This window comes from Acinonyx jubatus, chromosome D4, assembly GCF_027475565.1.
Source record: "Acinonyx jubatus isolate Ajub_Pintada_27869175 chromosome D4, VMU_Ajub_asm_v1.0, whole genome shotgun sequence".
NCBI lineage: Eukaryota > Metazoa > Chordata > Mammalia > Carnivora > Felidae > Acinonyx > Acinonyx jubatus.
This window is the reverse complement of record NC_069391.1, coordinates 62,742,590-62,768,720: the sequence shown is the minus strand read 5'-3', so window position 1 is coordinate 62,768,720 and position 26,131 is coordinate 62,742,590. Positions and strand designations below refer to the sequence as shown.

At 39.3% G+C, this 26,131-nt stretch overlaps 1 protein-coding gene across 5 annotated transcripts in view; it reads right to left on the bottom strand.

Moving 5' to 3' along the window:
• Positions 1–20,677, bottom strand: part of PRXL2C (peroxiredoxin like 2C) — a 34,346-nt gene extending 13,669 nt beyond the window's left edge. Inside the window, exons 1-7 of one of the 5 annotated variants that reach the window (XM_053205158.1) lie at positions 20,303–20,674; positions 19,834–19,902; positions 18,891–18,944; positions 18,612–18,717; positions 13,429–13,560; positions 12,174–12,332; positions 8,971–11,069 (exon numbers count right to left, since the gene is read on the bottom strand). In XM_053205158.1, the coding sequence (XP_053061133.1) occupies positions 10,942–11,069; positions 12,174–12,332; positions 13,429–13,560; positions 18,612–18,717; positions 18,891–18,944; positions 19,834–19,902; positions 20,303–20,512 (858 nt within the window). In that variant the 5' untranslated portion in view covers positions 20,513–20,674 and the 3' untranslated portion in view covers positions 8,971–10,941. Of the gene's footprint in view, positions 1–8,970; positions 11,070–12,173; positions 12,333–13,428; positions 13,561–18,611; positions 18,718–18,890; positions 18,945–19,833; positions 19,903–20,302 lie in introns of those variants that run through there. The other 4 variants (XM_053205159.1, XM_027048104.2, XM_053205160.1 and 1 more) reach the window with 4 other exon arrangements.
• Positions 20,678–26,131: the final 5,454 nt, after the last annotated feature.

The window sequence follows — 26,131 nt, the reverse complement described above, 5'->3', positions numbered from 1 at the left end:
GCTCTCAGATTAAAGTTAAGTAACAGAGCTGGAATGATTTCTAAAGAAACCTTAAAAGTATTCTGAGTGCTTACCTATTTTTAAAAATGGCATTGTAAGAAGATTGGCGTGATATTAAAAATGATTTTCTAGAAACAAGTTTTACTTCCATAAGAGCTTTGATCAAATACCTCATCATGATGAATAAGGCTAATTACACTTGTGGTCCTTGTGAGCTGCTTTTAAAAATTCATGTGCAAACCTCCCAGCACTCCAGTCTCCTGCCTTCCCCTCCAAGACCTTCAAATCACTGTGAGGTTTTCTGCACCCTGCAGAGGCCTGTTTATCATTTACTACCCTATTTTGTTACTTTCCCTGATGTTCTTCCTGCCCTCCCTAAATATATTCTGAATGATTAAAGGCAAAGATTCTGCTGTTTCTTTCCTTTAAATCTTCCACAATACCTAACATATAATAGGCCCTGGAAAACATCTTTTCCCTGATGATCAGACTGCATCACCTGTAAGAGAGTACTGCAGCACAGATCCCAAACAAGAAAGACACCCCTGTGTTGCTATTCTAGGCAGGAACTGAATGTACAGCTTAGTAAACCTACATGTTTTAAAGATGTAGACAATGCTTTTCTACTTTCTTTGCATAAATGTAAAACTGTCGATTGCCCTCTCTTTCAACATTTAGGCTATAAAGGCAATTATCAGGGAATAATGTAAGGCCAACCCAATTAATACATCTACAAAATAGGCTAAATACATTTGTGTGTGTGTGTGTGTGTGTGTGTGTAAACACAGACACATATATATTCACTTTTCAAAGTACTATACACCATTTAAGAATACAAAAGGTATAAAGAATGACACAACAGATACCCATGTACCCACTATATCACCTAAGAAATGAAATTTTGAGGGCACCTGGCTAGCTCAGTTGGTGGAACATGCAACTCTTTTTTTTTTTTAATTTTTAATGTTTACTTATTTTTGAGAGAGAGAGAGACAGAGCATGAGTGGGGGAGGGACAGAGAGAGAGGAGACACAGACTCTGAAGCAGGCTCCAGGCTCTGAGCTGTCAGCACAAAGCCCGATGTGGGGCTCGAACTCATGGCCGCGAGATCATGACCTGAGCCGAAGTCGGATGCTTAACCGAATGAGCCACCCAGGTGCCCCAAGAATTTGTCTTTAGATTAGTTTTGCTTTTCTACATAGACAGTCATGGCATATATAATAAATGAGAGAGTTTTAGTTCTTCTATTCTAAATCTTATACCTTTATTTGTTAGTTTTGTTGTGGTTTTGCACTGGCTAGAACTCTGGTATAATGTCAAAAACTAGCAGTAATAGTGGGCACCCTCATCATATTCCTTCTTTCAAAGGAAGAGTTATAGTATTTTTCCATTAAATATAATAAATGTTGAAGGTTTTTGGCAGACAGTTTTTATCAGATTGAGGAAATTGTCTTTAATTCCTAGATTGCTTAAAATTGTTTTTTTTAAGTATAAACAGATGCTAAATTTTATCATATGTTTTTTCTGTTTCTTTGAAATAACTATGCATTTTTTTCTTCCTTGAATGTGTTAATATGGTGAATTATTTTAATTTTTACTGTAAAATAAAATTTGCATTTCTGGGATAAACCCTACTTTACTGTGGTAAATTAAATATTTTACATATTGTTTGATTCTGTTTGCCAATATACAACTTAGGAATTTTTCATTTATTTATGGGAGAGTCCAATCTATAATTTTCCATTCTTATATTATCCTACTCTGATTGAAGTAAAACAAGGTAAAATTAGCCTCATTTTCTCTTCTCAGAAAGTTTGTATAAGATTGGAAGTGTTGGGGCTCCTGGATGGCTCAGTTAGTTGAGTGGCTGACATTTGACTGGCTCAGGTCATGTTCTCACAGTTGGTGAGTTCAAGCCCTGCGTCAGGCTCTTGAACTGATAGTACAGAGCCTGCTTGAGATTATCTCTTTCTCTCCCTCTCTCTCTGCTCCTCTCCAACTCGTTCACTCTCTCTCAAAATAAATAAACTTAAAAAAAAAAAAGATTGCAAGTGTCTTTACTTCCTTAAAAATTTGATTTAAAAAAATGGTAGAATTCAAATTCTTACTAAACCTTCTTCATCTGGGTGTTTTCTTTGTGGGAAGGAACTGCTGATCTTCAACTACTGATTCAATTTTAAATGGTTATAGGGGCGCCTGGGTGGCTCAGTCAGTTAAGTGTCTGACTTTGGCTCAGGTCATGATCCTATAGTTTGTGGGTTAGAGCCTCCAGTCAGGCTCTGTGCTGACAGCTCAGAGAGTGGAGCATGCTTCGGATTCTGTGTTTCCCTCTCTCTCTGTCCCTCCCTGCTCATGCCCTGTCTCTCTCTCAGAAACAAATAAATGTTAATAAATAAATAAATAAATAAATAAATAAATAAATAAATAATTATAAGTCTAGGGGCACATGGGTGGCCCATTGGTTGAGCGTCAGACTCTTGGTTTTGGCTCAGGTCATTCATGGTCTCATGGTTCGTAGGATTGAGCCCTGCATGGTGCTCCTTGCTGACAGCACAGGGCCTGTTTGGAATTCTCTCTCCCTTTCTCCTTCCCCTCCCCCATGCACTTGCACTCGCGCTGGCGCGCTCTCTCTCTCTCTATAAAAATAAACCTAAAAAAAATCACTTCCTTTAAAAAAGAGTTGTAAGGCTATATAGGTATTCTATTTTTAAAGACTTTTATTTATTTTTTTTTAATTTTTTTTTTAACGTTTATTTTTGAGACAGAGAGAGACACAGCATGAACGGGGGAGGGGCAGAGAGAGAGGGAGACACAGAATCGGAAGCAGGCTCGAGGCTCTGAGCCATCAGCCCAGAGCCCGACGCGGGGCTCGAACTCGCGGACCGCGAGATCACGACCTGAGCTGAAGTCGGACGCTTAACCGACTGAGCCACCCAGGCGCCCCTTAAAGACTTTTAAAAGTTATTTAAAGTTATTTAAATAAAACATTCTTTTTCTCTAAATTTTCAAATTTATTAGCATAAAGTTCAGAGTGTTTTTAATCTCTGCTATCTTTGTAGTTGTCCCTTTTTTATTTCTAATATTTGTACCTTCTTTTTCTTTCAACAGCTTTGCCACAGGTTTGTCTACTTTATTAGCAAATTTAGCCTATGGAGTTGCCCTATTGTATCTCTGTCTGATATTTAATCAATTGCCACTCCTTACTTAGCTCCTTTCATTGTTTTTCATATGAGTTTAGTTTGTTGCTTTCTTAACTTCTTAACGTTGAACACTTAGTCTATTAATTTCTAGCCCTTTTTTTTCTTTTCTAATATGAGAGTTTAGGGGTATAAATTTACATTAAAATACCATTTTTTAAGAATTCCACAAGTTATTGTCACTATTCAATTCTAATTCTTCACATCTATCACATTTTCTTTGTCCCATGAAGTTTTAGCGTTGTTTTTTCTTTTATTTAAAAATGACTAGGGGTGCCTGGGTGGCCCAGTAGGTTAAGGGTCTGACTCTTGATCTCAGCTCAGGACTTGATCTCAGCGTTGTGAGCTAAGGCCCCATGTTGGGCTTCATGCTGGGCTTGGAGACTACTTAAAAAAAATGTCTACAAGGGTGCCTGGGTGGCTCAGTCGGTTAAGTATCTGTGGCTCAGGTCATGATCTCATAGTTCATGAGTTTGAGCCTTATGTCAGGCTCTGCGCTAACAGCTCAGAGCCTGGAGGCCGCCTTGGATTCTGTGCCTCCGTCTCTCTCTGCCCCTCCCCCGCTCATGTTCTGTGTCTCTCTCTCTCAAAAATAAACATTCAAAAAAATTTTTAAAAAATGTCTACAGAGGGTTTGGTTTGATTTTGGTATTGATTTCTAATATAGTTACATTGTGGGTTTTTTTGTGTGTGAGCCTGGGTACACGTGGGGAGGGAGAGGGAGGGAAACAGCAGAGAGGAGAGAAAGAGGAAGAATCCCAAGCAGGTTTTGAGCTATCAGACTGGAGCCCCACGCAGGGCTTGATCTCACAAACTGTGAGATCGTAACCTGAGCCGAAATCAAGAGTCACGAGGCACCCCAAATACAGTTGTATTGTGATACCTATAGAACATGGTTTGTATAAACTTGAATTTTTTAATTTATTGAGCTATACTTTAAGGATAATATATGGTTAATGTTTCATGTGTTCTTGAGAAAGATAGGATTTTTATTTTTAACCTATTGTTTTACATTTGTTCATTAAATCAATTTATTATTTGCATTATTCAACTATTCTTTATTCTTACTATTATTTTATTTGTTTCATCCATTAATGAAGATCATCAATAAGGTGGCCATATAATTTATGGTCCAAACAACATTTGAGAGTGAAAAAAGATGTGAAAATAATTGTTTATTAATAAAAATTAAATATACATAAAAATAAAATAATTTATTGAAACACTTATTGACTGACAATTGTTTCAATGTTAAGGGACATCTAAAATTGTTCTATTCAAAAACTATTTTATTTTAGTGTATTCTTTTTTTTTTTAAGTTTATTTTATTTTGAGAGAGAGACAGACGAGAGAGAGAGAAAGCAGGGAAGGGACGGGGGCAGAGAACAGAGGATCTGAAGCAAGCTCTGTGCTGACAGTAGGGAGCCTGATGTGGGGCTCAAACTCACAAACTGTGAGATCATGATGCAAGCCAAAGTCGGATGCTTAACTTACTAAGCCACCCAGGCAGCCTTTTCTTTTTTTTTAGAGGAGAGAAAGAGCATGAGCAGGGGAGAGGGGTAGAGAGAGAGATCATCTTAAGCAGGCTCCATGCTCAGCACAGAGCCTAAGCCTAATGTAGGGCCTGATCCCATGAGCCTGGGATCATGACCTGAGCTGAAATCAAGAGTCCGATGTTCAACCTAATGAGCCACCCAGATGCCCCCCAAAAATATTTTAAAAATACTTTCTAAAAATTCTAAATTATACATATTTATATACTTCAGTCCATTTCTAAGCTGAGTCTGTCTCTAATGCCAAGTCATTGGTATTTTTCTGAAAACTATTTTTTAAATATTGTTTTATTTTTAATTTAAATTATTTTTAATTTCATTTAAATAAAATTCTCTGCAACCTTCTCTAATGTTGGATTTTATAGTTAATTGACTTGGAATTGTAGACCTCTTCATTTGATTTTTCTCTGTAGGCCACATTTCAAATGGAAAATATACTGTCTCTTTAGGTACTGAAGTACCTGGTAAACTCCAGAAAAATATTGTTAAATGGAGGGTATTTAAAGGCCATTTTTTAAAATGTTTATTTATTTTTTAGAGAGAGACAGGGAGGGGCAGGGAGACAGAGAGAGAGGGAGACACAGAATCCGAAACAAGCTCCAGGCTCTGAGCTGTGAGCACAGAGCCTGATGAGGGGCTTGAACTCATGAACTATGAGATCATGACTTGAGCCAAAGTTGGATGCTTAACTGACTGAGCCACCCAGGCGCCCCTAAAGCCATTTTTTTTGATACCAAAAAATATTACAGCCCTAACATTTTCAAATATGTACTGTCTTTTGCTTCCACTCAGTACCTTTCTTCAACACATAATTTTTACAAGATAAAACTCATCAAATAAATTCTCCACTTAAAATTCTTTTGAATGTTTTACCATATTTTTATGGTAAATAATCAGAGGCCATTTTGTTCCTTTTTTTTTTCCATTTCATTATTATTTTTTTTAAAGTTAGCTCTATACCCAATGTGGAGCTTGAACTCATGACCCTGTGATCAAGAGTGGCATGCTCTACCAATTGAGCCAACCAGGTGCCCCTCCATTTCATTCTTTCAAAATTAAATCTTATTCTATTTGAGTTTTCAATTATTTATTCTGTTTAGTTTCCTTCTCATTTAAAAGCCAGATTTCAATGTCTTCCTATTTGTAAGGTTTGTTTTCAATCATATGATTTGCTAAAAGTTCAAAATGAAAGTTTTTTGGCACACCATTCATTAAATAAACTCACTAAAGATTTCCAACTTAAACAATAGAAATCAAAACATGTAAGGACCCATTCACAAAAAAAGAAAAAAATATCCACAATCAGGACAACACAGGTTGATTTACAAAACTGTTCTTTAACACTCCAAATGTTTCTAATGTCTGCTCAATAGTGGACTTTGTTGTTGAAAGTCCAGGCTGCCATGCTTTTTTTTTTTTTTTAATTATTTAACATCAGCTGCTCATAGATATATTTTCTTTTGGTTATTATGTGTATACATGTTTAAAAATTGGTAAATTTTGTCAAAACTACAATGAGGTACCACTTTATACCCATAAGAATGGCTATTATAAAAAAAAACAAGAGGGGTGCCTGGGTGGTTTGGTTGAGCAGCTGACTTCTGCTCAGGTCATGATCCCATGGCTTGTGAGTTCGAACCCTGCATGGGGCTCTGTGCTGACAGCTCAGAGCCTGGAGTCTGCTTCAGATTCTGTGTCTCCCTCTCTCTCTGCTCCTCCCCTGCGCGCGCTGTCTCTCTCTCAAAAATAAATAAACATTGAAAGAAATTTAAAAACTAGAAACAAATGCTGGTGAGGATATAGAGAAATTGGAACCCTTGTACATTGCTGGTGGGAACATAAAATGGTGCAGCTTCTGTGGAAAACAGTATGGCAGTTCCTTAAACACAGAATGCCCCTATTATCCAGCAATTCCACTTCCGGATATATACACAAAAGAATTGAAAGCAAGGAATCAAACATATTTGTATACCAAGGTTGACAGCAACATTATTCACAATAGCCCAAAAGTAGAAATAACCTAAATGTCCACTGAGGGATGAATGGATAAATAAAATGTATATACATACAATAGAATATAATTTAGCCTTAAAAAGGAATGAAATTCTGGTACATGCTACAACATGGATGAACCTTGAGGACTTTATGCTAAGTGAAATCAGATAGACATAAAATGATAAATATTGTATGACTCCATAAATTTACAGAGGCAGAAAGCAGAACAGTGATTACCAGGGGCTATGGGCAGGGAGCAATGAGAGTTATTTAATGGGTACAGAGTTTCAGTATGAGATGATGACAAAATTCTGGAGATGGGTAGTGGTGATGATTACATAACACTATGAGTATACTTAATGTTATGAACTGTAGATTTTAAAAATGGTTAAGATGGTAAGTTTTTATGTATATTTTATCACAATAAAAAATGTTTTAAAAAATTTAATAAATTTTCACAACTATAATATTTATTTTGACTCATAGCTTGGACACTATTATATATATATATGCATATATATATATATATGCATATATATATATATATATATATATATATCACAACCAAGTTCCAAGTACACTGTGCTCCATAGATTTCATAATTTAGTATGAACATTGTTTTTATCACAGTATATAATCATTTAGATTTATATAATACTGATATAAAACTGGCATCTGGGAACTGTTTTCAAAGTTTTCTGCTAATAGAGCTAATATATGAATAGCTGCCATTCCACTTTTTATATGGGTACAAGAAAACTTGGAAGTGAAAATGAGCAAAATTAATTTAAAAGGACTCTGTTCTAAATTAAAACTAGGTGTGCATGAATGTCTCAGTTGGTAGAGCATGCAACCCTTGATCTCAGGGTTGTGAGTTCAAGCCCCATGTTGGGCATGGAGTCTACTCAAAAAAAATAAATGAAAAATAAATGTTCACAGAATGATGTGTAAATGTACCTTCTGTAACTGTACATCTTTAATTATTTTCTGGAACACTCCTCTTAAAATAACTGGTAACTTTGGAGTAGATGATGTTTCTTCTTTAGAAAGCTTGTCTCCAAGTTTCACATGGTCCATGTTATCACTCTGGCCCCACTGGTAGATGGTAACATAAATAAGCATTTTATGCTGGTTACTAGCTTATCATCAATCTTCTTGAGAAACAAAAGTATTTGGTTTTTAAACATGCAGTCCGTTAAGAAAAAATTTTTTTAGTAAAAAATTTAAAAAAAAATTTTTTTTAACGTTTATTTATTTTTGAGACAGAGAGAGACAGAGCATGAACAGGGGAGGGGCAGAGAGAGAGGGAGACACAGAATCTGAAACAGGCTCCAGGCTCTGAGCTGTCAGCACACAGCCCGACGCGGGGCTCGAACCCACGGACCATGAGATCATGATCTGGGCCGAAGTCGGACGCTTAACCGACCAAGCCACCCCGGCGCCCCAGTAAAAAAAATTTTTTAAAAGGGGTGCTTAGGTGGCTCAGTCGGTTAAGCATGTGACTTCGGCTCAGGTCATGATCTGTTTGTGGGTTCGAGCCCTGCATTGGGCTCTGTGTTGACAGCTCAGAGCCTGGAGCCTGCTTCAAATTCTGTCTCCCTCTTTCTCTGCCCCTCCCCTTGCTCGTGCTGTCTCTCAAAATTAAATGTCAAAAAAATTTTTTTAAACATGTACGTTCATGTTATTAAAATTCTTGTTGCCCCAGTAGTTCACTGCAGGAGCCTTACAACACACTTCCTCACTGGGATCCTTGGTCTATGGATGGATCTGACTGCAATGCAGCTGTAGCTTTTAGAAGTCCCAGGAAGTCCCAGGTCTCAGGCTTAGGTCTCAGGCACTACTTTAGGCAGTGGTCTTAGTCTTAACTCTCTACTACACAAAGCCTTTGAGTTGGCCAAAGAACATCCCTGGATGAGCACAAACTTCAGGGCAGCCCATGGCTTCAAGGCATGTTTCTGCTTCTGGCCCTGATGGTTTCCTCACTTTCTTATTAAAAGTTAATTTAAGGGGCGCCTGGGTGGCTCAGTCGGTTGAGCGTCCGACTTCAGCTCAGGTCACGATCTCACGGTTTGTGAGTTCGAGCCCCGCGTCGGGCTCTGGGCTGATGGCTCAGAGCCTGGAGCCTGCTTCCGATTCTGTATCTCCCTCTCTCTCTGCCCCTCCCCCATTCATGCTCTGTCTCTCTCTGTCTCAAAAATAAATAAACATTAAAAAAAAATTTAAAAAAAAGGTAATTTAAAAAAAAAGAAAAAAGATGTTTCTTCTCTGTGAAATGGGCATGATGGGGATGTCAATTCTATAGAGCACTATGTAAAGCACTTGGAACACTACTTGGCAAATAATTAGCACCATAACAGGGCTAGATGGTATTCTTTTAACAGTAATTTCTATGTATTTATTATAGGAAGGTTTTCAAAATTTGGAGTCTAGTATATTATTGGGTATGCAGCATGTTTACATATTTCACAGTAACTACCAGAAATATTTTTTGTTTTAAATATGTTTGTTTGGGTCAGCAATTTACCACTGCACTGTATTTATGTAACTGAACCTCCCTGAAGCCACATAAAGAACATTTGTGTATCTTAGAAAAATGTGGTGTAAGTTTATAAATATATAAATTTTTGTGTAAGCTCTGATTCAGCAGTTTTAAGTGTAAAATCAGCAAAGGGATCTGGGTCACCAGTCTTCCCTTACTATAAAAAATAGCACAAAATTGCTTAATTTTAAATGTCATGAGGAATTTTGTTTTTATTGGTTAAAAACATGATTGTTTAATGTATATATACATGAATGTACATTAAAGTATTTGGATATTTAAAATATATTTTGTGTGTGTGACCTCATATGCTTGATATAAAAGTTTATAAGTTCAAAGCAGTGTATATTTGCTACTAATTACCAAGATTTTGATCTTGCTGTACTTTTTTCATCAGAATTTCTGGGACACTTCCCAAGTAAACCTATTAACATTCTAGAAAAATAAAAGATAACAGTACACTAAATAAATGCAATTTGGCAAGCAAACCAGTGTACATTTAAGTTACAAAGTTTTTAGTTTAAACAATTCTTAAAATTCTTTCAAAAAGCATATTGAACCATATTTTAAATACATATATTAAATATATAAAACATTGTTTTTCTCCTTTTACTCTTCCCCCCCCCCCCCACGCGTGCCAAATCCTAGTGAAATGGATACTGTGTGTGTGGTACAAGGTGCTTTGAACACAGGCTATGCAGGTTTGGTTTGCAATATTTCCTCTAAGTAAAGCAATGTGGATGGAAACATGTAGACAGTTGCATTTATATGCAACTTTGTGAAGCTTCCTATATAGGAATATATTCTTCATATAATTTTTAAATAACTTTTCCTGGCTAAAAAAATGAATCATGCTCATTATAGAAAGTTAGGAGATAAAGGAAATTATGGAAAAGAAAATAAAGATACTGTAATCCTACCATATAGAGGTACCTACTGGCAATAACCTGGTGTGTTTATATCCTGTCTTTTTTCCTAAGTATGCAAAAATATAAACATATACATAAAAATATGATTACATTATTTACAGGATTTGACATCCTGCTTTTTCACTGGATAAAATGGTCCTGAGTTGCTTACCTTTCCCTTTATATGTTCTTCATAAGAATTAGGGCCAATAGGGGCGCCTGGGTGGCACAGTCGGTTAAGCGTCCGACTTCAGCCAGGTCATGATCTCGCGGTCTGTGAGTTCGAGCCCTGCGTCAGGCTCTGGGCTGATGGCTCAGAGCCTGGAGCCTGTTTCTGATTCTGTGTCTCCCTCTCTCTCTACCCCTCCCCCGTTCATGCTCTGTCTCTCTCTGTCCCAAAAATAAATAAACGTTGAAAAAAAAAAAAAAAGAATGAGGGCCAATAAAAACTTTCATTGAATGGATATACCATAATGTAAAATAAAAAATGGTATTTCTAATTTTATAGCTTTTAAAGTTTTATTTTACATAAAACTTTAAAAGCTATAGAATTATAAATATATATAACATTTTTGACAACTGATGCCTCTCAGTATGTAGTTCAACTAGTACGTGGTCTCTTTATGTTTTCATAACTCCTCAAAGGCTGGGAAAAGCCAACAAGTGAGACACTGCACAAGGATACCACATCTGAACATTTCAGGTCATATCCCAAGGGTCCATTCGAAAGTGATAAAGAGTCTACACCATCACACATGGATAACTGAAGATCTGCTTGTAAAGTCCACATGCTGAACTCCTACAAGCTGTAAAACAGAGTTGATGGGTTTGTGATCCAACCTATTTCTATCACGGTGTATAAAATGGATGTTGTTACCTAGAAGAGAGTAAGAATAAAAGGCAGAAGTTGGCATATAGTATTATTCATTAGATTTATTGCTTATTAGAATAAAGGAAGCAAAAGCAACTTTTAATTAATCCTAAGGGAAAAATTAATTGCCTGGAGTTCATAATATTCTCTATATAATGCTGTAATAATTTTTAATTAAGGTAATAAAGGATGAAAAGGATTATGGTTAAATAAGAGTGATACTTAATGTTTTATGAGATCTAGGGAAATATTCTTAAATTATAACCTCTGTTAGGTTTTATTAGATGTAATTAAATAAAATGTCCTGTCAAACAGACAGGAACAATACAGAACATAGATATCAAATGGAAAATCACATCTGTTTCTTAAATGTAATAATGGAATAAATCACTTGCTTAAAAAAAAATTCACTCTCAAACACTGATTTAATAGGCTATCTGCATTATAACCAGAGACCAAAAGAGGCTGAAAAGCAGGGCATTGAGACTGTTAAGACCTCCACAACAAACCTTTTATCTGCTCAAATAAAAAAAAAACCGTAATTTATAGGTCTAGATCTTTTTACTTTGATTCTTAGACTCAAAGCCAGATGTTGAACTTAAAACATTAGATTAGCTTTTTTTATTTCAACCTACAGATGAAATTCTGTAATTCTTTGCATGTGTTTTTTCTTTTCAAATTTTTATTTAAATTCTAGTTAGTTAACATATAGTACAATATTGGTTTCAGGAGTAGAATTCAGTGGTTCATCACTTACATACAACACCCAGTGCTCATCACAAGTGCCTTCCTTAATACCCATCACCCATCTAGTCCATCCGCCCCCCCCCACCTTCCTCCATCAACCCTCATGATTAATTATAAGAGGCATGTTCTCTGCATTATACTTAACTGTTGTCTATAGTATCACTGTAGATTTAATATCATGAATTGGCTTATTATCAAATAAGGCAAAATGAAATACTGGGTTAACTGTGATAGATTTGTGTAAATAAGTACACCCAGCTCTTTCCTTAGAGGAGCTACACTCCTTCCGGCAGAGTATCAAAATATTCTCTTTATTGAGTATGTTCCAGTGATGAACTCTGTGTGCTCATCACTCTTACACACCTGAACATGTGGTCACATGATACTGAGACAATGGAGATGAGGGGCTCACAACAGGTTGGACGATGGAAACAAGCCATCCAAAACTATGGCTCAATGTCATTGAGGATAATCTATACGACTCAGTCTCATAAAACAGGGCTTCTCTTCTGTCTGGTCTAACTGGTGTAAATTCACAAGAGAGGGAAAGAGATTGAATGACAGGTTTTAGCTAGCTAAAGTACTCTAACTGCAGAAAGCCAAAAAGCCATAATGTTTGGTCAAAAGCCTCCTTCTAAAGACTTTTAGACATCTGGAGTTTATTAAAGTAAAATTTTATAACTTCTAGAAGTTATGCTCACTATTGTGGGCAGTTTCAAAGAGGAAGAACTAAGAAAAATCTACTTAGTGCCTGTCCCTGACTACAATACTTGAACATGGTAAAGATCCAGTGGTCAACCAGTTAGCAATGTGGAGCCAAAGAAATTTCAGGTATTCCAATCAATAAAGCTACTAAAACTATGTGGCTTACAGTAGTTGTTACTGAATGAGCTGACTTGCCTTCTGACACTAAGCAAGTCTTCTAGCCTTATTAGATATAAGTAACTGGATTGATTCTTCTATTGACGCCCCCTCCCCCCCCCTCAAAAAAAAGGCAGGGTGGGGGGAAAGCTGGAGGATTTTCTCTTATGTGGAAATGTTCACTTCCATGAACTTCTTATTTTATTTATTTTTATTTATTTTTTAAGAGAGAGAGAATATGCACAAGCTGGGAGAGGGGCTGGGGGAGGAGGGCGGGGGAGACAGAGAGAGAGAGAGAGATTGAGAGAGAGAGAGACAGAGAATCTTAAGCAGGTTCCATGCTCAGTGCAGACCCCAATGCGGGGCTCAGTCCCACAATCTTGGGACTACAACCTGAGCCGAAGTCAAGAGTCAGACATTCAACTGTCTGGACCACCCAAGTGCCCCTCCATGAACTTTTTAAACAGTTTTATAGCCATATACAATTCACCAAACCACCACTGACTTTCCTATCTCAAATACTGAAATCACTCAGGCACAGAATGATGGGCACATTACATCCAATAAACAGACACAAAATACACAGAAGCCTTTAAAAACAAGAGATGCCCCCTGCCCCTACAAGCACAGAATGGTGACTATTACAATGTCAAATTGCCATTTTTACATGTTATCTATTTTATGAAGAAACTGGGTGGCCTCTTAACTTCTAAAAGGCACAAAAAGCATACTACTGGAATTGCACTTTGATGCTTACCTGGACCTAAAATGAGGGTTCCACCTTGCTGAGCAGGGTCTCCTTGAAAATCAAAAAGAGGGCCAGTCACTGCCCTCCACAGGCTCTGAATGCTTCCCGAGAGTACATTTGATTTTATATGGGGACTCTTTCCTGAAATATTGGGAATTGTCTTTAGATATTATCATTTTATGTTCAATTAGATATCAGAAGATAATGTTAGTACTTCTGTAAAACATTCACTCTCTCTTTCTGAAGTATAGTTGACACAGAATGTACATTAGCTTGGAGTATATAACAGCAATTCCATAGCTCTGTAGTTGGGCTGTGCTCACTACAAGTGTAGCTGCCATCTGTCATCATCCAAAGCGATTGAAATACCATTGACAATATTCCCTATGTTGTACCTTTCATTGCTATGACTTATTAATTCTATAACTGGTAGCCTGTACGTCCCAGTCCCCTTCACCCACTTTTGCCCATCCCCCTCTAAAACATTCTCTTTCTTTTTTTTTTTAATTTTTTTTAACGTTTATTTATTTTTGAGACAGAGAAAGACAGAGCATGAACAGGGGAGGGGCAGAGAGAGAGGGAGACACAGAATCAGAAACAGGCTCCAGGCTCTGAGCTGTTAGCACACAGCCCGACGCGGGGCTCGAACCCACGGACCATGAGATCCTGACCTGAGCCAAAGTCGGATGCTTAACCGACTAAGCCACCCAGGCGTCCCTAAAACATTCTCTTTCTTGTGTGTTATCTTACTTTCAAGTTGTCTTTTTTTCTTCCTTCAAGGAAAGGTTTCTCAGCCTTTCACTATTGACATTTTGGAGCACACAAGTCTTTGTCCTGTGCAACGTACGATGTTCAGCAGCATCACTGCCCTGTGCACCCACTAGATGCCATAGCACCATTCACCAAGTTGTGACAACCAAAAATGTCTTCACACAATACCAAATGTCCCCTGATCGAGAACTACTACTTTAAAGGAAGAAGTCATGATATATCCCAATGCCACAGAAGAATGTCAGCTACAGACTTCTCAAATTGGTACTGCTTTCCCTTTTCTCTTTAAAGGTTTTATTTTTAAGTAATCTCCACACTCAACATGGAGCTCGAACTCATAACCCTGAGATCAAGAGTCACATGCTCTACTGACTGAGCTGGCCAGGCGCCCCAGTGCTTTCCCTTTTAATATCCCATTTATCCTCTTTTGAGTCTCTCACCTACTATAAGTAACTACACTCCTTTTCAAGAGACACTGTGGCACAGACTATTATATGCTGGCAAAACCCATTTCCTTTTTCTGGGCCCACAGCTAAATTTCCTGGCAGTTTCGTATGGCCATGTGACTATGTTTTAACCCCTGAATAAAATGATTTGGGCCATTTCCAGGCCAACTCCTTAAAACCTCCCACAAGTGATTCTCCATATTCCCTCTACCTTCTTGGAAGCCTTGGGTTGAAAATGACAGAGCCACAAGATGGAAGAGGCCTCAGTCCTTCCTACTGTGTTCCTGTTGGTATTGCTGCTTGGAGGACAGACATCTGAATAGATACACCCATCTTGAAATTACCAGAAAAAGAACTAATCTTCTACTGTGTTATGCTACTGAGACTTTGGGAGTTCTCTGTAACAACAGCTACTCCAGCCACCTTTCCATCTCTCCTTGACTGTCAGTTTTTCAGTCTCCTTTCCCACTGTGACTAATACTTCCCTTCCACTCCCACTGAGTAAAGGGACTCAGTCTCTTTACCCTTCTTGTAACTTATCTTTCTCCTATCCTTGCCTTTTATGTTTTGTTTTTGGCTTATTATTTACACTGCCTTTGACCTGCCTGAATTCCTAGTATTTCCAAATACCTATTATTTCCCTTCATCTCTACGACTCTTTTATTTGTTTCATGTTTCCATTATGATGGACACTGATGTTACCAAAAAACAAATACAGGCTCATTAGCTTAGAGACATGAGTAAAAGACTGGTTTACTGGTTTATAGGATTCTCTATCTAAAATAAATATTCAGAAATCCAAACTATTTCTTCAGGTCCAAAGATGGGGTCATTTAATATTTCTGAAACTTTAGAAATTCAATTGAAGGAGATTCCATGACCTAGAATTCGACAGTCTTTGCTTCAAACACGATCTAATTTTGCCCATTTGAATTTAGTTCATATGTATAAAACTCCTGTTTTTCAGTCTTCTACAAACCCATTATTTCCTGGCATGTAAGGGCTTTATTTTCTTATTTTGTCTTTATAAAATGTCCATTAATTTAAAATTATAATCTTTTTTTTTTTTAACGTTTATTTATTTTTGAGACAGAGAGAGACAGAGCATGAATGGGGGAGGGTCAGAGAGAGGGAGACGCAGAATCCGAAACAGGCTCCAGGCTCTGAGCTGTCAGCACAGAGCCCGACACGGGGCTCGAACTCACGGACCGTGAGATCATGACCTGAGCTGAAGTCGGCCGCTTAACCGACTGAGCCACCCAGGCGCCCCTTAAAATTATAATCTTATTTTTTAGTGTCTTAATTTCCAAGTAGGACTATTCTGAGACTTATGCTTTTTCAGAGAGGAACTTGTAAAAGATGATCTTATGAGAAAATAATGTTTTCTGGTTGGAAATACAGTACTTTAACACAGGTCAGAAGAGTTTAAAAGATTTAAATATACCTTATCTAATAACTACAAGCATAAGTTTTGTTTCAAATTCATCTGTTTTCTTTTCAATTCTGTATTTTTATTGTGCCTGCGAATGGTGAGGTGTTACTAAGATGAAGCTCACAGTTTAGATCTAAAGTGCTAAATGATAAACAGAACTTACACACACTGGGACTATTATAACACAGAAAACAGTCTACCAATAAGTAAGGCTCACAATCTATACATTGCAATTTCCTATACCAAGGAGAAAAAAGGAAATAGTAAACTCTGTTTATGATAGCTCATTATTAGTTTTAATAAAATTTAGGTTGCTTTTTTGAAAAAACATCAGTAAAGCAATCGTATCAACTCTATGTCATAAATAGCTCCTGACCCATCCCCTCCTCTTCATCTCCATTTTCTGCCCGAGCACTTCTTTCTAGTCTATTGCTACACCCTACTATAACTGTATCAGTGGCTCTGGCTCGGCAAGTTCTAAATACTCCACCACAATGGACACATGGCTATCACTTCTCTACCTAAAATGCTTGTGTGACATCCCTACTGCCTCCAGAGCAAATCCAAACTCCTTGGCTGGTCACCCCAGACTCAGTCTGAAATGGCCAACACCTGTCCCCTGGCTCACACCAATTCCTCAACTGGCTCCTAGACTCTGGCGTGATGCAGGGATCTGCACTTCTCCAAGGGCCACAGTTTTTCATGCCCATGTGCTTTTGCATGTGCTTTCTGTCAGCAGCACCCTTCTCCAGACTCATCTCACCCAGCTAACTCCTTTAAGAGTAGGCTTACGGGGCGGGGCACCTGGGTGGCTCAGTTGGTTAAGTGTCCAACTTGAGCTCAGGTCATGATCTTGCAGATCACAAATTTGAGCCCCGCATCTGGCTCTGTGCTGACAGCTCGGAGCCCGAAGCCTGCTTTGGATTTTGTGTCTCCCTCTCTCTCTGCCCCTCCCCTGCTCGTGCTCTGTCTGTCTGTCTCTCTCTCAAAAATAAATAAGCATTAAAAAAAAAATTGAAAAAGAAAAAAGAGTGGGCTTAGGTGACACCTCCTCTGGAGAAGCCTTCCCAGATTCTTCTCTGCCCTCATATTTCTGGTAATGATTTTCTCCTTACATGTTTTCTAGTACAAGCCCTTAAATTGTAATCAGCTGTTCGCTTCTGTTTCCTAGAGAAGAGTATGAGTTTCAGGATGGCAGGGGCTGTTTATCACTGTTCTTCTGGGAGCATCCACCAAAGTGGGGATTACTGACAAGAGCGCAACAATATTTTTTGAGAGTGAATGATTTGAGTTTGAGTTCTCTCATTTGGCATTTTTTTTTAATTAAAAAAAATTTTTTTATTGATTTTTGAGAGAAAGAAAGAGAGAGAGAACAGGGGAAGGGCAGAGAGAGAGGGGAGACATAGAATCTGAAGCAGGCTCCAGGTTCCGAGCTGTCAGCACAGAGCCCAACGGGGGGCTTGAACTCACGACCACGAGATCATGACCTGAGCCAAAGTTGGACACTTAACTAACTGAGCCACCCAGGCACCCCTTCTCATTTGGCATTTTAGAAGCCACATTCTTTCCACCTAAAACACACAGCAATGGTTCACCTAAAGCTGATGAAGCTCTGTTAATTATAAAGAATTGTGCTAAGGGCAGGGAATATGGACCACATAACAATGAATAAAATTTCAAATTCTTCAAATAACCATAGTATCTGCACACCTTAATCACTAATAGACTATATAATAAAGTACAAGGTGCTATTAAAGTACAATGAGGGAAGCAATAACTTCTGCTTGAAGGGCCCCTTTGAGTTGGGTTTCAATGAAAACAGATTTCATCAATTAAAGAACATATACTATTCAAAGCTATGGTGTTGAAGTAGCAAAATATATGAACTCAAGCAATATTATTTTTTCATTGAATTACAAAAGTAAAATGTACTTACTGTTAGGGGTGCCTGGGTGGCTCAGTCAGTTAAGCATCCAACTCTTGACTTCAGATCAGGTCATGATCTCACAGTTCGTTCAAGACATCGAAGCCCACTTCAGGCTCTGCCCTGATGGCATGGAGCCTGCTTGGGATTCTCTCTCTCCCTCTCTCCCTACCCCTCCTCTACTCACACATGTGCTATCTCTCTCTCAAAATAAATAAACATTAAAAAAAAATGTACTCCCACTGTTAAAAGCACAAAAGCCACTTTTCTAACTTCTATACCTTGGGGTAAGCATGGCAGTATCTTTTAAAACCTTTTTCATTACACACACATATACATACTCTTGATTTTTATGAAAATGGTTTTTATTTCCACAAAAACAGAATCAAACCAAAAACAGTGTTCTGCAACTTGCTTTCTTCACTCCTTTGGTACTTCACAGCTTTCTATGTCATTACACCTAGGAAATGAATCCTTGAGAATCTGGTGTATCTGGCCCACTTACTAGAATCCTAAAAACCAGCCTGATTTATGAGTTTACCATTCGTTTCTCTATGCACACATACACAAATGTAAAATACACCACCGGCATTTTCTGATGGGACATGTCATGTCTTACCTGAAGGGGCAATTTCTTCACCTCTTTTCATTCCTAATTTTTTATAAATTTCTCTCTCAGGATCAACATAGATTTCATGAGAATACCCAGTCAGTTTGCAGAAAGGCTAAAAAAAGATAATATTTGGAATTTGTATTGGTAAAAATGAGAGAAAAAAGTAATGATAACCTATCTTTATTTTTGTAAATTTAATCTACACTTAGTTGTTCAAATAAAATAATTTTTATGTCTGAAACTGATTTAATCTGTTGGTTTCGCAATTTCTGATGATACCTTTACCTCAATATGATGGTAGGATGACTGTCCAATCACTATAAGGGTGACATTTGCTTCCTTTAGGAGAAAAAAAGGACAGGTACATATTACCAGAAATTATTTATGTTTTATAAAACTCCCCCTTATTCAACTCTTTTGTTCCATTCTAATGCCACCTATACACTTCTAGAAGAATGAAATAAACAGCAAAATTGTGTGAATCAAAATAAAGAAATGTATGCTAAAATGTTCAGTTAATTCAGTTGGTCTTTTGCCAAGAAAGAACTTCAAAATAATATAGCCAATAATTCTTTCCTCTCCCCAAAGACATACATTAAAAAAGAATAAAAATTATTGGAGGGTTTTTAAAAATCAGACAATTTTACTTTTTCACATCCCAATTACTAATGCCTGAGGGAAACAGATCTTAGTTTTATAAAGGTTGCCCAATTTTTTCACTCAAAAATTCACCTGGGGACAAACGTATATGTATCTGAAAAAAAGCGTGTATGTGGATATCCCAGGAATGTGGAAAGCGCATCCTAACAAATACAAATGTTCACCTTTAAGATATATTAGTATTTTCGCATAGTCAACAACTATTTGCAGTGCTCTTATTACAAAAATAAAGGGAATAAAATAGCAATAATTTCTAGCATTTGTGCTTTTGGTCATTATCATTCAACATTTACAAATAAGTTACAAACACCTAAATTATTATGATTAGTACATATTAGCAGGCAGTACATAGAAAAGTAAAGCAGGACAAAAATATATCTCTAACTTTTCTGTCTACTTTTTGAAAGTGTTGGGAGAGATGTGCAGGAAGGTGATAATACGGGTTTGTGAGAGTCTGTTCTGGAGATGTGTCATACTCACCACACCTCCCTTCTTAATAAATGACAGGTGACTTTCACAAGGTCGCCCTGAGGCAAGGCACACTGCTGCTCACTCTCAGGAAACTTACTTGTAAGAAACTCTTGGGGATTTTGGCCAGATCTTCTACGTATTCCTTGCAGATGTAGCACAGGAAATGCTGAAATCCCAACATGTCAAAAAGGGCAAGTTAGCAACTATAAAAGACCAAGTACTTTGTTACTCATGACGCCACTCGAGGTGGACAGAAAAAGGTGTGAAGGGCGCTCGAGGTGCATTAAAATTGGGCCGCACCCGCTCTTAGGCCTCGTTTGCTGGGAGAATGTACTTGGCTTGGCGGGCTATTTTTCCATTCCTATTAAAGGAAGCCAGAAGGGCAGTTCGTATTCCGGAAGCCTCTACTGACCAGCAATGGGGATGGCCACGCCCAGGGAGACCTCACTCTTGGGCCTTGAACCTTCTCAGGGACCCGATGTCCCCCAGCCGAGGCTACAGAAGCAACCTCCATCCCAGCCTGCCGCAAGGTCCCTGCTCTGGGCCGCCCCTCTGCCTGCGCTCACCCTCACGAAGACCACGATAACCCGGCGCTCCCGAAACAGCGCGCCGAACGGCACCTGCCTCCCGGAGGCGTCCAGCACAGACAGCTCGGCCACTGTTGCGGCCAGGGGCTGCCCGCGCTCGGGGCCGCTAGGGGCTGCGGCCGGGGCGGCGCGGCCGCTGACCTGCCGCGTTACCGGGGCAAGGGCAAGGTCGGCCATCGCGCCCAGCATCTGCCCGGCCGGCCAGGGATCGCGCCCACGGGGCTCAGGCTGATCGCATACGCTGTGCCAGACGGGTCGAGGCCGATCAGAGTGCACCCGGCAGAGCAATTCGGGACTGGGGATGGGACGCAAGGCTGGGCGGGACTCAGGGCGGAGCGGGGCAGGACGCACGGGGCGGAGCTGCGTGGGGTCCCGGCCCGCGGGGGCGACCCTCGTCGCGGCGGGGCGGGGTGCAACCTAGGTGGGGCGGAGCTGAATGCGGGGCGGGGCGGGGCGGGGTGGGGCGGGGCGCAACCGGGGAGGGGCGGGACGGAGCGCCCGACGGGCCGTAGGGCGGAGCACAAGGGGCGGAGCTGCGTGAGCTTCCGTCGGGCGTGGACGCTGGGTCGCGGCCCGCAGGGTGCTGGTAGACTGGAGTGTACGGGGACTGGATGGGGCGCACACCGTAGCTACGAGATGAGGCTCCGCTGGCCGCGATGCGCAGGCAAGCTTAAGCTGCACGGGTGTTTTCTGACTCAGCCACTATAGGTAGGAAGAGGGAGAGGGGTCCAGGGGAGAAAAAGTTGTTTAGGAAGGACGCAGCCCCCTGCTTCGGCCGAAGTTACTTCTTACTTAGAGAACCAGTTACCAATTTAAAGAATGTTCTTCTCAGAACAGCCACATTTATGATTTAACAGACTTACTGTATTTTCCTTCTATTCCGTTTTTAACCGAGCCCCTCCTTAGTTCTGGTGTTTTGTTTTGAGGTATCATTAATACACAGTGTAATGAATACATCTTAGGTGTAGAGTTAATTTTTATTTTTAAAATAAATATTTAATTTTAACTTAATTTAATTTTTTTTTTTTAATTTTAGAGCACGCGCGGGCGTGGGAGAGGGGCAGAGGGAAAAAGAGAGAATCCCAAACAAGCTCCACACTCAGTGTGGGGCCTGATCTCAGAACCCTGGGATCATGACCTGAGCCAAAATCCGGAGTCAAAGGCTCAACCGACTGAGCTATCCAGGTGCCCCAAATCTTTAATTTTTAATTGAAAGATTGCCAACATTTTATCATGGATATCTTATTTTTTTATTAAAAAATGTTTTTGTACTGAATTGGGTTTTTATTACAACTATTATTTGTATACACATGGCCAAATGACATAAGTCATTACATAATTTGACATGCAATTATTAAATATAAAATGCAAAATTATTTTTGACATTTATTTCTTAAGGACATGAATGGGCTTTTCCCCCGATTCTTGTATCTGTGAATAAATATTACTCATTTTGCTAATAGAATTCTGCTCAGCATAAACGATGCCACCATAAGATTTAAAATACACATCTCTTGATTTATGTTTATGCATTTTTGTTGAGTATATACCCAGGAGAATAATGATTGGGTCATTGGATGTGCATTTCTTCTTTTTTTTTTCTGACCGTGATTAAACAAGGAGTTTTTATTTATTTACTTAATTTTTTATTAAGTTTTTAATTTCAGTTTCCGGTGTACGTATCTTGGATATTTTACAACACGGTCAAAAAATTGAAAGAATTGTGCAGTGAACACTCCTGGGTCCACCATCTAGTTTCTATTGATAATGTTTTACTCTGTCACTTTTCTGCCAGAGTCCAGCCCCAGCAGGTCCAGGGGTTCCTGAAGGATGAATGGCGTCGGCGAAAATAACAAATGGACACAGACAATAGCAGTGTGTTAGATAGGCCACTTTATTGTGGCAAGCATGGCATTGTATTTGTTAGCAAATTCCTTATAGCATGTGTCATCTATGCTTTCTGGCATTACCTAATTCTAAAAATGTTCTTTTGTGTAATCACCCGTTAAGGAACAACATAGTTATTTTCTTGTAACATTTCCTCTTGCCCTTTCAAGGTCATCTAGCTCTCAACACCTCAAGTGGAACCTTTACAGGGACATGACTTCTTAATTGTTCCTTTGAACCATCTGGGATACAAGGAACAAAAGTATTCGCTTTGGTCTGGGGTGCCCAGAGGGAGGAAAGAGGGCCCTGGGAACCCATGCCTTATGTGCTCCCAGAGAGACAATGTATACCTAGGAACTAATGAACCATTCTGTACCTTAACCCACCAGGTCCAGATATGCTCTGGAATGCCTTCTGGCTGCCAAGTGGGCCTGGGGGTTGGAGTAACTTGTATCCATAGATACATTCCTTTGTTAACGGAATTGGGGATTTCGAACCCATTTGTCCCCCTCCTTGGCTGGGAAATATATGGGGCTATCCTTCCTTTAGGTAGAGGAGTCTTTATAGGGGGTGGCAAAGGCTGGATGTAGGGCCACTAATTTCCCTGCTGAATCTTCTTTCTTTCCCCAATGGTTTTTTTCCCCGAGGGGCCTGTCATGGGCAATTCCCCAATCAACAAATCCCCAGGTACTTTCATTGGTAGGGAGGCTGCCCTGACCATCGCTAAGCTAAGGCCAAATTACATAAAAGCAGGAGTACAAGAAGCTTCACTTTTGGTGGGCCGCCATGCAGTCCCGATCCGTCCACCGCCTGGGCCCTGCCATCAGGCTGGTTGGATAGCTTGGCTTCTGGCACTTTTCTGTGCATCTCTGCACAGTCGAATGAGTTTTGGCTGATTGTCCACCCCTGTTATTCACATCCCTATGAAAATATGGAAATTTTTCATCACTGGAACAAACTCCTTTAATTCTACTTTGTGTGTGTGCAAGGTAGTGATTTAAGTATTTTAAGTCATAGAACAAAGTAGGTTTGCAGCAATTTTTGCAAGTGCCACAGACAAGAAGAAGCTAAGATGCATAGGTTCAACTTCTTTTGGTAAGACCACCAATTTTTTTATTATTAATTTTTGTATTTGAGTGTTGTGTTGACACACAATGTTACCATTAGCTGCAGGTGTAAACATGGTGCTTCAACAAGTTTAAACATTATGCTATGCTTACCACAAGTGTAGCTACCATCTGGCACCATATAACACTATTATAATATTGACTGTATTCCTTATGCTGTGCCTTTTATTCCTGTGACTTCTTTATTTCGTAGCTGGAAACCTGTATCTCTCTCTCCCTTTCACCTGTTTTGCCCATCTACTCCCCATCCCCTCTGGCAACCATGAGTTTGTTTTCTGTGTTTACAGGTCTGATTCTGCTTATTTATTTGTTTGTTTTGTTGTTTTTTTTTTAGATTCCACAGTGAGTGAAATCGTATGGTATTTGTTTTTCTCAGTCTGACTATTTCACTTAGCATAATACAGTAAAACCTTGATTTGTGAACATAATTCATTCTGGAAACACGCTTGTAATGCAAAGCACTTGTATATCAAAGAAAATTCCCCCATAAGAAATAATGGAAACTCAGATGATTCGTTCCACAACCCAAAAATATTTATATAAAAATGATCACAAGGGGTGCCTGGGTGGCTCAGTTGGTTAAGTGTCTGACTTTAGCTCAGGTCATGGTCTCACAATTCGTGGGTTCGAGCCCCTCATCGGGCTCTGTGCTGACAGCTCAGATCCTGGAGCCTACTTCAGATTCTGTCTCTCTCTTTCTCTGCCCCTCCCTCCTCACACTCTGTCTCAAAAATGAATAAATGGTAAAAAACTTAAAAATAAATAAAAATAAAAATGATCAGAATACTGTAATATAATACAAAATATGAAGAAAAAATAACCTGCACTTACCTTTGAAAACTTTCCTGGTCCATGTGAGGGAGACGAGAGAGGAGGGTTGTTGTGTAGGAAGACTTTCACTCTCACTAATGGAATCTTTGCTGTCTTTTGGCTCAATGGTATCTTTTTCTTTTCATGCAACTTTAACAAGGAACCTATCCAATGACACTTGCTTTTGCCTCCTTTTGAGGATTTCACAGAAATGTGACCTTGCATTGTTGTTAAACAGATTCATTGCTTGCACGCTGCTACAGCCTTATTCAGGTGGTGCTTTTCTACAAAATTTTGCACTGTTTCCCACATTTTACACATCTCCCTAATTTCATTTGAAGTGAGAGATTCCTCCACCTTTTTCTCCTCCTCCTCTGCAGACAAGACACAGACTTAGACATCTTATGAAATCTTGCAATTCCAGCTACTTGCATACCTCATTTGTACTTCGTGATGTCTTTCTTCCGCTGTAATCATCCCCTTCTTTTTTAAAAAAATTTTTTTATTAATGTTTATTTATTTTTGAGAGAGAGTGCGAATATGGGAGGGGCAGAGAGAGAGGGAGATACAGAATTCGAAGCAGGCTCCAAGCTCTGAGCTGTCAGCACAGAGCCTGATGTGGGGCTTGAACTCACAAACTGTGAGATCATGACCCGAGCCAAAGTCAGACACTCAACCGACTGAGCCACCCAGGTGCCCTTCATCCCGTTCTTCTTATCGCCTTTCTTTTCCACCTTTTTCTGCATGGGGGTCATTGTATATGCTCACACGGATGTTGACTACAGTACAGTATTAAGAAATTCTTGTCATATACCATATTTAATGTAACTGGCAATAAGGCAGCAGAGGAAAGGATCTTTTTCTGCAGGCAGCCTGACCTAGAATGAAGCAAAGCATTCCTAAGCTTACTCTTGTATGGAAAAGCAAAGGACTGTCCATTGGTGCTTTGAAGTGACAAAAATACACTAGTTAGTGTCAGTTGTGGGCACCTCCCACTGTTCTGAAAAATCACTGATTTCTGCCAAACACTGAGGCCTGAGACAGAGAATCTGAGCATGGGAGACAATCATCCACAATCCCACAGCAAAAGAGAGAGAGAGAGAGAGAGAGAAGGACCATTGACTCAGTAGTGATCACGTGACATTCGGAGTCATGTACTGCTATTGCAAGACATCACTCCTTTATCAAGTTAAAATGTATTAGAAATGTTTGCTCATCTTGAGGAACACTCGCAGAACAAGTTATTCACAATCCAGGGTTTTACTGTGCTGTTTAGGTTCATCCATGTTGTCACAAATGGTATGATCTTGTTCTTTTTATGATTGCATAATACTTCTCTGTATGTGTGTGTTTTACTTTTCAAGAGTTGGTATGATAAACCTATCCTAGGGGGCACCTGGAAGGCACAGTCAGTAGTCAGTATAGCATGCCACTCTTGATCTCCGGGCCTTTGAGTTCAAACCCCACATTGGGTGTAGAGCCTACTTTAAATAGATAGATAGATAGATAGATAAACAAACCTATTTTAGAAATGTACTAGATAGAATAGGGGCACCTGGGTGGCTCAATCGGTTAAGTGTCTGACTTCGGGTCAGGTCATAGTCTCACAGTTTGTGAGCTCGAGCCCGTGTTGGGTTCTGTGCTGACAGCTCAGAGCCTGGAGCCTGCTTTGGATTCTGTGTCTCGCTCTCTCTCTGCCCCTCCCCTGCTCACACGGTCTCTCTCTCTCTCTCTCTTTCTCTCTCTCTCTCAAAAATAAGTAAAACGTTAAAAAAAAATAAAAAGACATGTTCTAAATGTTTCAAGAGTACCTCCCCCCCCCCCCAAGATGTTTTTTAAGTAAAAAACAGACTCCTCAAGTGAGACAACCCACCTGAGTGTATAAAAGGGCTGGGAGGGATGAGGACGATGGAGTTAGATGACTTGGCATCAGTTTTGTAGAAGTCTCTACCAGTGTGAAAATGAGTAAAGGACACCTCATTTA